Below are 13,693 nucleotides of genomic sequence, written 5' to 3'. Positions count from 1 at the left end.
GCATAACATATATATATATATATATATATATATATATATAAAATATATTTTTCTAAATACAGCAAAAAATTTTTAGGATACTTTTGCAATTTAAATGTAATAATATTATTATTAAATAGCATTGTATTAAATTTATGAAAAAAGTGAATAATTGATTACATAAAATTTTAAAATGAATAATTATGAATAGAATCTTAGATCTAGTAAAAATAAACTAAATATTTTGTAAATGCAATTTTAAAAAATTGTTATTATAGAAACTATTAGAAAAAAATTTCATACTATAATACTAACTTTTATTTCAGACTTGAAATTTTTCTCATAAAAAAAACAAATTTCACGAATCAAATAAATTATGTAAGTTCAATAACTTCAACTACATTAAACTATATAGTATAAATAGCTGTAAAAGCAATGAATGTCTCGATTATTGCAGAACTTCTATTAAAACCTTGTATAAAATTATATTCATATAGAAGATATCAAATTTCACTTCTTATTTCTGGTAACCACGTGCATTTTTATTTGAAATTTCAATGTTTAATAGCTTCATAAAAACTTATGAAATATTTTGAAAATTTAACATTACATCTGACCCTAATCTCTCTTTTATCTTGAGCCGTGTTTTTGCAGCATCTCTCAAACTGAAAATATGTGTAAGTTCCATTGTTGTGCGACCTAACGCTAAGGCCTTGTCAAATAGATTCATTGCTTCCTCTACATTTCCTCTATTAAAAAAATAAAAAATTATAGTTCAGAAAAGTATATATAAAAAGTATTATTACTTATTATTATTTATTTAAATTTACTTATCAAAAGAACATATGTATGTGCTTTAAAATTTCAATTTACCTTTGAACTTCAATCGTTCCTAAAGTTTCATATCCGTATTCACACTTATCATCCATTTCTAATGCTTTATTAATATATTCAATAGCTTTATCTACATCACCATTCCATTGTAGATGTAATAAACCTCTATGTACATAAACTGTAGCATTACATGGATCTTTTTCAATTGCTTTAGCAAAATAAATATCAGCTTTTCGATATTCTTGTAATTCCGTTAACATCTATATCATAATATAATATAATATAGTAAATTTATGTTTATTACTAATTTTGAATTATTGATTTCATACCTGTGCATATAGAGTATAACATTCTGGACAGTCTGGGAATTTTTCAAAAGCATTTTCAAAATTTCTCATGGCTTCTTCTACTAATTCTTTACTTCTTTCCATCATTCCATAACGATAATCTGCATAACACTTTTGTACATATGCTACTCCAAAGTTAGGATTCAGTTCAACAGCCTTCTTAAAATCTTCTCTGGCTTCATCTATTTTTTCCATGAGTAAATTTACCTATAATCATATGATACATTTTTATCAATTATTACATTATAATATAATATTACTAACATATATATAATTTTATTTTGTTTCACTTTATTATATTTAAAAAATTTTTAAAATTTTTTATATCATAAAAAATTGTCATTACATGTCCTCTATGATGATAAATGTCACCACACTCAGGATCAAGTTCAATAGCAGTTTCAAAATCACAGAAACTCTTATCTGGATTTTCTAATTGCATAAATAAGGCAGCTCTTTTTATCAAGGCATGCACTTTTATATCTTTTAAAACAGTAGAATTGTTTATAATAGTTCCAAAGTCTTCTAGTGCAGCATCATGTTGTCCTAATAGAAGGTAAAATGTAGCACGTAACAATACTACTTTCATTTTGTGTGGCAGTATATCTGGTTCAGAACTGTTGATTACTTCAGTACAGAGTGGTATTACATCATCATATTCTTGTTCTTTTACACATTTTAAAGCTTTTGCAAAACCCCTAAAAAAATTTTTAAAAAATATAAGCAAGTAAAATTTTAATTATATAATATAATAATAATAAATTTTAATTATATAAATTAATAATAATTTTAAAAAATATATAAAGTAAAAATGATATGAAAAGAGAACTTCAAAATATTTACATAGGTAAATTATTATAATTAATATCTTGAAGATTTGAAAGAACAGGATCTTTATGGAAAGTAATGATATATGTTTTAATAAAATATTTACTAGGCATAACTAATTTTTTATTTGCCAAATATTCCATTGCATGCTGTCTACCTGAAAAAAGTATAAAATTCATATTTATATTTTATTAAATATTATATATCTTATATTACTTATGTATAATTTACCTAATTGTTTTAGAACTCTATCTGCCATTACAATTGCAGTTTGATTAGAAAAATTCTCCAAAATACAAGCAGTAGTCACATCCTCTAAAGCTGATTCTAATTCATTACAATATTCCATTGCTCTTGCTCGGCGTAATAATGCTTTGGCATATTTTGGGTTTAATTCTAAAGCTTTTGTACAGTCTGCTTTTACACTACTATATTTTTTCTATAATATATTTTAATGTCACTCAGACTAATAGTTATATTTATTTATTATAAAATTATAATATAAAAATATTATATAAAATATAATATAAAAATCTTCTTACCAGTTGTTCATAAGCAGCTGCTCTATTTTGATAAAATGTAGCAAGAGCTTCTGTATTCTCTTTTGGACATATTTCAATAGCATTATTATATTGATTTATTGCTTCATCGTATTTTCCTATTTTGAATTGTTTATTTCCTTCAGTTTTTAATCTTTGAGCTTTTTCCAGTAGAGTCTGCAATTATATACCTTCGATTATTACATAAATGAAATATAAAATGCAAATAATATATTTATTTTATTTTTATTCGATTTATTGTCGTTTAAATTTATTTATAAAAATTTAATAATGAAAAATTAATATATTAAAAATTAATTCTTTCTTTTGAAAATGCTTCAAGAAATATATATTATAAATTGCTAACGATAATCGTCAAAATTTTTCTAACCTCTGTTTCAATTGTACTTTTTGGAGGACAATCAATATCGATTGATATTTGTTTATCGGTAGCTGGTGCGCCATTTTTTTTTGAGTTCTTTGATTTACCGCGACTAGGTTTTGAAGAAGGCTTAGAGCTGTTTTTATAATACATATAACCAAGACCTAGTGCGACCGGCGCTGCAACAGCTAAAGCAAGTTGCCATTTTGGTAGCGGACCGGTCACGCTCGCGCCACTTGCACCAGTCATTCTTTACGAATTTTTCACTGACTTGAAATGACAAGGATTTCTGTTGATTTCACTTTTCTTTTCTAATCTCACCGATACAAAAATTGACAGTGAGAACTAATATACAATCTAGCAACCATGCGGAAAGATCACTAAGATCACTTGCAGACGAATCCTCGGAGAAACGACTCGCTTAGTACACATTTCTACCACTGTCTGAATTTAGCGCTTGGTCTTATCAATAATATTACATTTATGACATAAAGGATGATATACAACGTTAAATTTAAAAAAATTATAATTTTATTATTGATTATATTTAAAAATTTTTACTTTCTTGTCATAAATATAATTTTTAATATAAATATAAACATTATATAAATTTAAAAAAATAATACAAATATTCGATTGTTTTTTGTAATATTTTATGTAATTTGGTAATAGGTCTGTAATAGATTAGATTAAATCGATGATGTAAGTTTTTAAAGTACAAAAGTCATTGAATTCCATAAATATTATAAAATATAAACTTCTTATCATCTTTTATATCTTACCATATAAAATATAAAAAACTTATTATATAAATGTATATAATTTCTTTATTATTTTTAAAAATTTTTTTTATTAAAAATTTAAAAAAATATTTCATACTATCAATTATTAATAAAGAAATTTTGTAAAACATTTGTTTTTGAATATAAAATTCAAGTAAATATATATAAAATAACATTATTTAATATTAGCAAGTTTTCTTACGCTAACGTAAGATTTTATTTAAAAGATGGCAACGGTTTGTCAACAAGAGCAAAGTTTTGTCTGTGCTATCTATAGATTGTTGAATTTTAAGAAGAACGAAAAGCATGAGAAATGTAATAAAAGTTATGAAATTAAACGAAGAATGCTAAGTGATCAAAAACATTTATTGCACTTTAGAAAATTGTAATTCATATCGAATTTACGATTTCACAAATTACAATTTAAGTGTGACGTTTATCAAAATGGCACTAGAAGAAGATGAAAACACCTGGTAAATTTCATAACATTTTTTTAGCTAGAAGAAATTTTAATAAACATGAATTTTAATCATTTGTTTCATCAAAAAATATTTGGACATATTCTTTTGCAATTTAATTCGATTAAATTTTTCCGATTATTTTGTATACTATTTTGTCTTATGTTTTCTAAATACATAAAAATTATAGAGTATCAAAAATAAGTAAATCTATATTATAATTTTCCAAATTTTCTATTATCAGTGTACATGATAAATTTTGTTTTAATTTTTTAGGTTAAAAAAAAAATAATATTTCTATTTTTTTTAGTTCATATATTTATCAATTATATCTTAAAACTATATAAATTATTATCTTTTGCATTAATAAAAGAATAAAATAAAAAAATTTGAATATAAAGTTGAAATAATTTTTTGTGAAAATAATTTTAATTATTTATTATATAAATCTTTAAAAAAATAATTTTATTTTAGGAAATTATTTTCTAATATATTATTTTTCTTATAAAAATGATAATTAATAATTTAATAATATCTATTTAATGATAATTAATAATTTAATAATTTTTTACTAAAATGAACTAATAAAAAATAATTATTTAGGATATTGGAACTAGAAGCAGCTTTACTTGATACTGAAGCACCATCTGCATCTGATATATACGCAATTTGTAAAGGAAGGTCTGTTCCTATAAATTTAAGACCTGATGTATGGCAAGCTTGTTTAGATGTTATTGATCGGGGTAATCAATTAAATCAGTTTAATGAAGTTTTTGATTTACCAGAACAAAATATTATACGTGATGATTGTCAGCAATTAGTTGGTAAGTTGTTTAAATAATATATTATAATTAATTTATACATATATATAAATATAAATTTTACTATTATAATAAGTATTCAATTTACTTTAAGTTGAAATTTATTTTATATTATAATTTTAAGCAAATATGTTGGAAAAATAATATAAGATAATATGAGAATAAATTAGTCAACAAATCAATTAATATATTTCAAGCTATAATTTTAAAAATATGCATTTTCATTGCAGCAAAATTAGGAAATGATGATGAAGACAAAGTTTCTGTTGTTTCTGATTTAGAATCTATTTTAACATTTTATTGTAAGAGTAAAGGGAAACAATATAAAAGAGGAAATGGTTGGATAGAATTATTGGGTCCTTTAGTAGCATTAAAACTTCCACGAAGTGCAACATATAATTTATTTGAAGCAATAATAGACTTTTATATTCCTAGGTACAGTATTATATAATTAATAAAAAATATTATGAACTTTCATCCTTTTTAATCTGATTAATGAATAATTGATTTGAAAATATTAACTTTATTTATTAAATTATCAAATTATTTATCGAAAATTAATGTAATTGTTTAATGAAAAAAATAAATATAAGAAAAAGATTTTTAACAGAAACAATTTTTAAACAATATGATAAAAAGTAATTGAAAATGAAAATTAATTATCATGGAATGTATTAATTTTTTTAATAATCAATTATTTGCATTCCAACAAAAAATAGAATATTAGAATAAGACTAGTAGTTAGCAATTTGTTATATTTAAATTTATATTAGTACAATTATCTTTCTTAAAGATATTTTATATTTTTCCAGAGGTGAAACATATAGTTCAGTGTTAAGATTATTATTACTTTATCATGAACCAGAATTATGTTCTTTCTTGGATACAAAAAGGGTATCTCCTGATCAATATACAAAAGGATGGGTAACAACTTTATTTGCTGGAGTATGTTCATTGCCAGCTGTTTGTACAATGTGGGATTTATATTTTATGCAAGCTGATCCATTTTTCATGTTATTTCTTTCACTTATTATGGTAATTAATGCTAGGTAAGAATTACAAAATTTATCTTTTTTCAATTGTGCTAATATTATATATAGCAATATTAAAGTAAAAAAATAAAATTATTTTAAATTATTTACTATGTATATATATTATAGGGAGCAAATCTTAAGTATGACAGATAATGATAAGCAGAGTATAATAGATGCCATTGCTGCTATGCCTTGTGCATTAGAAGCAGAAGATGTGACAGATTTTTGTTCATTGGCACAGTATTATGCAATGAAAACACCATCATCATTTAAACAAGATTTATATCCTATTATGTTTGGTGATAATTTCGATGAAAAATGTATATCACATGCACTTTGTTTACCTGTATCAGCTCAAGAATTAGTTGAGAATTCAATTGAGAATCCGTCCACACCTAATACCTCTGTTGAATCTGTTAGATTTTTTTTAGTAGATTGTAGACCTGCTGAACAGTATAATGCAGGGCATCTGCCAACTGCATTTCATTTAGATTGTAATTTGGTATGTTTATTTTTATATTTTTTAATTATTAATGTAATCTTATGATTTATAAATGTTATTTTAGATGCTGCAAGAACCTGCTGCTTTTGCTACTGCTGTACAAGGATTATTGCAGGCACAACGACAAGCATTAGCTGTTGGATCACAAGCTGGTGGTGAACATCTTTGCTTTTTGGGAAGTGGTAGACAAGAAGAAGATCGTTATACGCATATGGTGGTTGCATCTTTTTTACAAAAACATACTCAATATGTTAGTATGATTACATCAGGATATCAAGGTAATTATCTTATATTTTATTCCAATTTTAAAATTTGTTGTAAAATAATTAATTTATGAAAGATTATTTCATTATAGCTATACACGAATATTTTGGTGACGAAGTAGTTTCTAGTCTTGTCGATCATAATTCACAATATTGTTTAGTGTGTAGTGCTAATATTTCGGAAACAAATTCAAATGAAACAAGCCCTGCCAAAGTTAAAAATAATAATTCTGACTTTTTTGGAAAAATCAAAAAAGTAAAAGGAAAATTATTTGATTACATTGTTAATCCATCTGCAAGCGTTCATAATAATATGGAAAATAGAAATGGCAAAGAATTAGATTATGTCAAACGTCAGAAAAAAACGGCTCCAGTATTTAGTATAGACGATGATCAAGAATTAGGTATGTTTGGTATTCAGATTAAGTATCAATATCTTAAGTTTTTTTTTTGTTTTTTTTATAATAGTTTTTTATTATGATAAATGTTTATATAAGATTCTGAATTTAATTAAGATATTTTTGCATTATCTAATTTAATATTTTTTTTGTATTATGTAAACATTTATTTATTATTATATGTAATAATTTATTAGATATGATTCTTTATAGATATGACAATGACAAATAATGAAAGTGAAGAACCTATTGAAGTTGTATCTATTCAACAGTGGATGAAAGATCCAAAATTATTACATTCCTTTAAATGTCAAGAAGTGAAAGTTAACGGAGATCTCTGTGATAGGTAAATATTTTAATCATATTTTAATAGTATTTTATTACTTAGCATCATTTATTATTTATTAATATTATATTTTAAATTATGTTATTAATATTATTTATATTAACATATCTTTTTTTTTCAGTATACTTTTGGTTACCGATACTTATCTCATAGTACTTCGAGAAATACAAGAAAGGAAAGGTGCAGCGCATGTAATTGTGAAACGTCCATTAACGAGTATTGTCAAAATAACATCTAGAAAGAGACATTCAGATTTGATTACATTTAAATATGGTACAACGCAATATAATGATACAGTTATTTCAGATATGGATAAATTTCTTATTCCTAACGCGAGTGAGGCTACTAAATTAATTACGCAACAGATTTTAAAACAATTGAAAACATCAAATTGATGTTAAGTATGCGAAATTACATATAATTAAATTTATTCGTTTTAAATCAGTTTTATGGACTAAAGAGAGTTGACATTTTTTTATTTGTTAATTGATTACAATTTTCTTAACTAAATGGTACTACAAATATTGTATAATTAAATAATATATAATTATAGAATACTTCTATTAGTATGATTTAAAAAAAAAAGATTTTAAGAATAACCTGAGTGTTTCATATATGAAATTAACACAATGTATCATCGATAAGATGGCTAATACGGTTCGTACTTGGATTCTAAGATTTTGGTGATTTTACTAAGTCATTACTTTTAATAATTATATTTGCGCTCATAGTCTTTCTTTACATTCTTTCAGAAATATTTCATTTACATGAAACAGCATTTTTGGCATTTCTTTTTGTAATAATATCATATCAATATTAATAATATTCAATTTAGTATTTACTTTATTATTTAGTATATACTTTATTATGGCTTTATTATATTATGGCTAAACAGTGGCCTTATGAAACTGAATAGGAGAGGTAATGGACTCTGCAAATCATTGATATAATTACCTATAATGGAATGTAACTGAAGATTGAGTGCCATGAACCAAATTATTGTTTTTTTTTAAATATGATTCGACATTGATATTTACGAATATTAAATAATTAATTTTTTTTTTTTTTGACAGAAAAAAAATTATGAATTATAATATAATCTGTCATTTTATGCATTATATATTTCTATATATTTCTATATAACATCTGTATGTTATAGTTGGTCCTAACATAATATACGATTCGAGAAATGGTTATAATATTTACATTTTGTAGTATATAGTCAGCAGTAAATGTCTTTAAAAAATATTTACAAAAGGTACAAAGTATATTGAAAAGTAAACATAGTTATATCACTTTTACAGGCATACATTATTACACTGCCTGATTTTGAAGAATTTTTAAAATTTACGATTTTTGATCTTTCGAAAATATGTATCTATAATTCATACAAAAATTTTTCATAGTGAGTAACTTGTCTTTTTCTGGAATTTATATTTAAAAGATTAAGTAATGACTTTTTCAATTTTTTTCAATCTTCTATTAAAACTATGCTGATAATCATGTTTAAAAATTTCATGAGTTTTTATAAACATAATTCTGCTGCCATTTCGCAATCCAGACTATTTATTATTTACAATACTTATTATTTATAATTATTTATAAATTATAACATTTATTTTGATTCTTATTTTATTATTCTAAAGTAAAAAAAATTATTTATAAATCGTTTTTATGTTTAAAAATTATAAAAAAATATAATTTAACATATACTTAATAAAATTATATCTGAACATTCAATCTTGTAGATATCAGCATTGTTAATATTTGTAATAATAGTGATCTGTAACATATTTCATGGTACATATGTATAATAAATTCTATGTATGATAGAAACTTTTTCTATTTATATGCTTCCACAGCGAATAAAAAGCTAAAAATGAATAATAAAATAACAAAATAGTTATAAAAAAGATCATAAAATTTTAATAAATTATAGTATATTGTAAAGCATTTTTTAAATACAAATTTTTTGTTCCATGTGTAAATAAATTTTATGTAAAATCAAGAATAAGTTTAAACCTTATGTATTTTCAAAAAATTATAAAAATAAAACATGTAGTTATATTTATTCTTATATATTATAAAAAATAATAACCTTGTTATGTTTTAAATGTTTTAATTCTATTTTATATTAACATTATTTATATAAAGTTATTTTAAATTTTATAAAAAAAAATCAATTTTTTTTAAATTTAAAAAAAAACAGATTTTTAATTTTAATTTATTAATACATTAATTTTATTAATTTAATAAAAGATATGAAATTAATTAAATAAATTACATTTTATTCTTAGATTAATATAATTAATAATTATTAAATAAAAAAAAAATTAAAAGTAATGAAATATTGAAATTTGGAAATGGAAATTTTTAATTAAATATAAGACGTTATCTTTTAAGTAAACAAATTTTTTGATAATGATATATGATAATATTTAACAGCATAGAATGTGATTCGTATTATCAGTTCATATTACGTCTTGTTAAAGAAGCAATTATATCAATATATATATATATATTATACGAATGCTTTTAATGTAATAATATCACATAAAACGGTTTGTAATGGGAACCATCAATTGGGGGGAATTATTCCCGGGAAGATGGAGTCCTATCATTTTTATTTCATACATGGCCCTTTTTGTGAATCAAGGTACACAAGTATGGTTAAGTTTTTCTATTTTTATTTCTTTTTATTTAATTTCCTTGTTAGTATGTATTAAACAAATATTACAAATATTATAAATGATAAATAAAAATTATAATAATATAAAAAGAAATTAATATGAACTTATGTTTAATTATTAATAAAGTATGTATGATTTTATCGATTTTAAATACATATTATTATTTATAATAATTTGATTTAATTACTAAATTTCTATAAAAATTTCTATTCCAAATTTATTTTTTCAAATTATATAATATATTTTTAATATACAAATTAATTGTAAAATTATCATTATAGGTATTATTGTAACTTGGTCTCAAAGAGATGGTCACTATGAATACAATATTGTTATGGTAGTATTGATGACAGAAGTATTAAAATTATTTATTTGTACAATATTATATTGTAAAGAGTAAGTCAAAAAATTAAATTTTATTCATTTAAATTCCTAAATATTTAAAAATTTAATCATTTCATTTTTAGCAATAGTTTTACAAGTTTATACCAAGAAGTAACAGGAAATAAGAAAGGTAAAAATATATATATTTAGAGATTTAAAATTGAAATAATTAAGTTTAATTATACAAAAATTATGAACTAATAAACAGGTAATTTATAAATTATATATATGTATATAATAATATATAATGGTTTAATAATTCAAAATGATTATATCATGTTATTTAAAATTATTTAAATAATAATAAATAAATAATTATATAATATAATTATATATTATATAAATTATTATATTATTTAAACATAATATAAATAATTGATTCAAATATCCTATAATTTTTTAAAATTAGCAAAGATTTAATAAATTCAATGTATGAAGATTAAGTTATTTCAAATTATTCATTTTTTCAATAATAAATTCTTAATATATTATTATTTTTATAATTAAATTTTTTATTTCTTACTAAAACTTATTTCTTAATAAAACTTGATTTGCTTAGTTCTAAAAGTCAAAATTTAAGAATTTTTGTTATAATATTGTAAGAAATATTTTAAATAGAATCATTTTTACATTAATTAAAATAATTTCTATATTTTTTTTTGTTATTTATATATATATATATATTGTGTATTTATATAATTGAAGAAACTATATAAATTAAAATTATTAATTTATAAAAATTATTTTTTGCTGCAATATAAAATTTATGGTTGTGTGTATTTGAAAAATTGTTAGTTCATATGAATAATTTTATTTTATTGTAATATGAAATTTAATGACTAAATTTTTTATTTAAAAAAAAATTTAATTAAAATTTTTAATTTAAATAAATTTTTTCATTGTAGTACAAATTATTATTTTTATAAAATTTTTCTTTATCTTTATATTTGTAAAAATTATATTTTTATTAAAATATTACATACAAAAATTATACTATAAAAATGTTTTTATAAAAAGCAATATAAACATTCTTATTAAAATCATAAATTTAATACCAATAATAATTCTTTTATTTTAGTGCTATTGCTATATATGATACCATCATTTTTATATTGTTTATATAATAATTTGGCATTTATCAACTTATCTGTATTTGATCCAACAACATATTATGTTCTGTTGCAATTTCGTGTTGTTATGACTGGAGTTATTTTTCAGGTAGATATTAAAATCTTTTCTTGTATAGATTAATAGACTAAACTACAAACAACATTCTTAAAAATATTATTTTTTTTTAGGTTGTTTTTAATAAAAAATTATCATTAAAACAATGGTTATCATTAGTATTATTAACTATTGGATGTATGGTAAAACATATGGACTTAAAATTTAATGTTAATATATTTAATACCAAATTTAATTTAAATAGTAACATAATTTTAGTATTTGTACAGGTACATATTGTGTTATTAAAAAATATTTTAATTTAGAAACTTTTAAAATTTAAATAATTAAAAAATTTGATATTTAAATTTTTTTATTTTTTTATATCATAAAATAATTAAATTACGAATAATAATAATTTATATAAATTAAAATTAAATAATCTTTAAATTTTTTTCAGACAATTTGCTCCTGTTTAGCTGGAGTTTACAATGAATATTTACTTAAAGAGCAAGGAGCAAATATCAATATTTTTATACAAAATGTGTTTATGTACATTGATAGTATTTTTTGCAATCTTATAGTTTTTATTTTATTCTTTATATCGGAAAATAATATCTCTGGAATATTAAATAATGCTGATTTTAGTATATTTATGCAACCAAAAATCATTATAATAATGTTAAACAATACAGCAATCGGGATTATTACAAGTTTTTTTTTGAAAAACTTAAACTCTATTTTAAAAACTTTTGCCAGTGCATTAGAACTTATATTTACAGCAGTTCTATGCTGGTTAATATTTAATATTCCTATTCATTTAAATACAGCACTTTCTATTGCTACAGTGAGTTATGCAGTAATATTGTATTCACAAAATCCAGTACAAAATATTCGGACCAAAGAACGAATGAAGGCTGATAATTTAATTTAGTAGAAGTAAATTAAAAAATTTCGCTAACTTTGTACATCAATTTTATCTGATGCAAATCTATTTATATCTTCGTTATACAATGCATATTGTATTGTGTCATAATATATATATATATATATATATATATAAGTAAACGTAAATAATACATTTAGATAGTTATTTAAACAAGGATAATTTCATTATAGATTTTTATATTATTTATTATATTGTTTTTTAAATATTTATATTATATAGAAAATGAAAACTTATTATTGGAATCATTTTGATCATTACATAATGATTTTTAGTAAAAAATTTTAGCAAAATATAATGATTTTATTAAAATTTTAATTATAGAATTAAAAAAAATTTGTTAATACAGTAAATATTTTTAATAAATTTAATTGTATTNTTTTTAAATCATAATAAGTTGTTTATCATTATTTATTGATATATATTTTCAATTTATTTTGTGTATTCAAAATTATTGATATTAAATTATATTAAAATTTTATGTGAATGTGTAGAATAAGTATAATATATTGGAATAGATATATTTGTATATTTATTTATATAGTTGATAATGAAGAACAATTTTATAAAAAAAGTTTTATATAAATTATTAATATAAATATTTTGAACTTATAAAATATTTTTTATATTTTTCTTTTGTGAAAATTTATTAAAATATGAAATACATTTCCCTATTTTAATTTAATAAATGATATATCAATATGCGATTGTTGATAAATGATTTGAAAACATATTATTAAAGGTATAATATAAAATAATAATGAAATAATAAAAAATAATAATTTATTATGATTAATAATTTAAAATGATATTTTCAATTTAAAGCACTAAAATATGAAATTTAATAAATAACATTTTTATACAAAATTAATTTGAAATTAAGAAAAAAGAAAAATTTTTCGATTTATCGAAATTTTATTTGGCGGTAAGGTTTGGTTTACAAAACATTATTAAATTTGATTATATTAATATCAAAAAATGACTTAAATTATTTTT

General features: G+C 20.8%; 3 protein-coding genes across 3 annotated transcripts; 2 read left to right on the top strand and 1 right to left on the bottom strand.

Moving 5' to 3' along the window:
- Positions 1-162: 162 nt before the first annotated feature.
- Positions 163-3,311, bottom strand: LOC122718778 (mitochondrial import receptor subunit TOM70). The gene is made up of 8 exons (XM_043944099.1): positions 2,919-3,311; positions 2,531-2,704; positions 2,220-2,427; positions 2,004-2,145; positions 1,507-1,858; positions 1,143-1,367; positions 853-1,073; positions 163-728 (listed from the first exon to the last, which is right to left on the bottom strand). The coding sequence occupies exons 1-8, from the start codon at positions 3,156-3,158 to the stop codon at positions 560-562; spliced, it is 1,731 nt and encodes a 576-aa protein (XP_043800034.1). The 5' UTR covers positions 3,159-3,311; the 3' UTR covers positions 163-559.
- A 485-nt stretch (positions 3,312-3,796) lies between these two features.
- LOC122718692 (TBC1 domain family member 23) lies at positions 3,797-9,060 on the top strand. The gene is made up of 9 exons (XM_043943952.1): positions 3,797-4,164; positions 4,753-4,973; positions 5,201-5,405; positions 5,783-6,019; positions 6,131-6,506; positions 6,571-6,784; positions 6,862-7,173; positions 7,381-7,513; positions 7,635-9,060. Exons 1-9 carry the CDS (start codon positions 4,136-4,138, stop codon positions 7,906-7,908), a joined length of 2,001 nt encoding a protein of 666 aa, XP_043799887.1. The 5' UTR covers positions 3,797-4,135; the 3' UTR covers positions 7,909-9,060.
- A 911-nt stretch (positions 9,061-9,971) lies between these two features.
- On the top strand, positions 9,972-12,837 carry LOC122718819 (UDP-galactose transporter senju). The gene is made up of 6 exons (XM_043944167.1): positions 9,972-10,169; positions 10,485-10,599; positions 10,671-10,717; positions 11,666-11,805; positions 11,886-12,041; positions 12,212-12,837. Exons 1-6 carry the CDS (start codon positions 10,082-10,084, stop codon positions 12,683-12,685), a joined length of 1,020 nt encoding a protein of 339 aa, XP_043800102.1. The 5' UTR covers positions 9,972-10,081; the 3' UTR covers positions 12,686-12,837.
- Positions 12,838-13,693: the final 856 nt, after the last annotated feature.

This window comes from Apis laboriosa, unplaced genomic scaffold, assembly GCF_014066325.1.
Source record: "Apis laboriosa isolate Shangri-la unplaced genomic scaffold, ASM1406632v1 scaffold68_cov148, whole genome shotgun sequence".
Taxonomy (NCBI): Eukaryota; Metazoa; Arthropoda; class Insecta; order Hymenoptera; family Apidae; genus Apis; species Apis laboriosa.
This window is presented reverse-complemented; position numbering and strand designations above follow the sequence as displayed.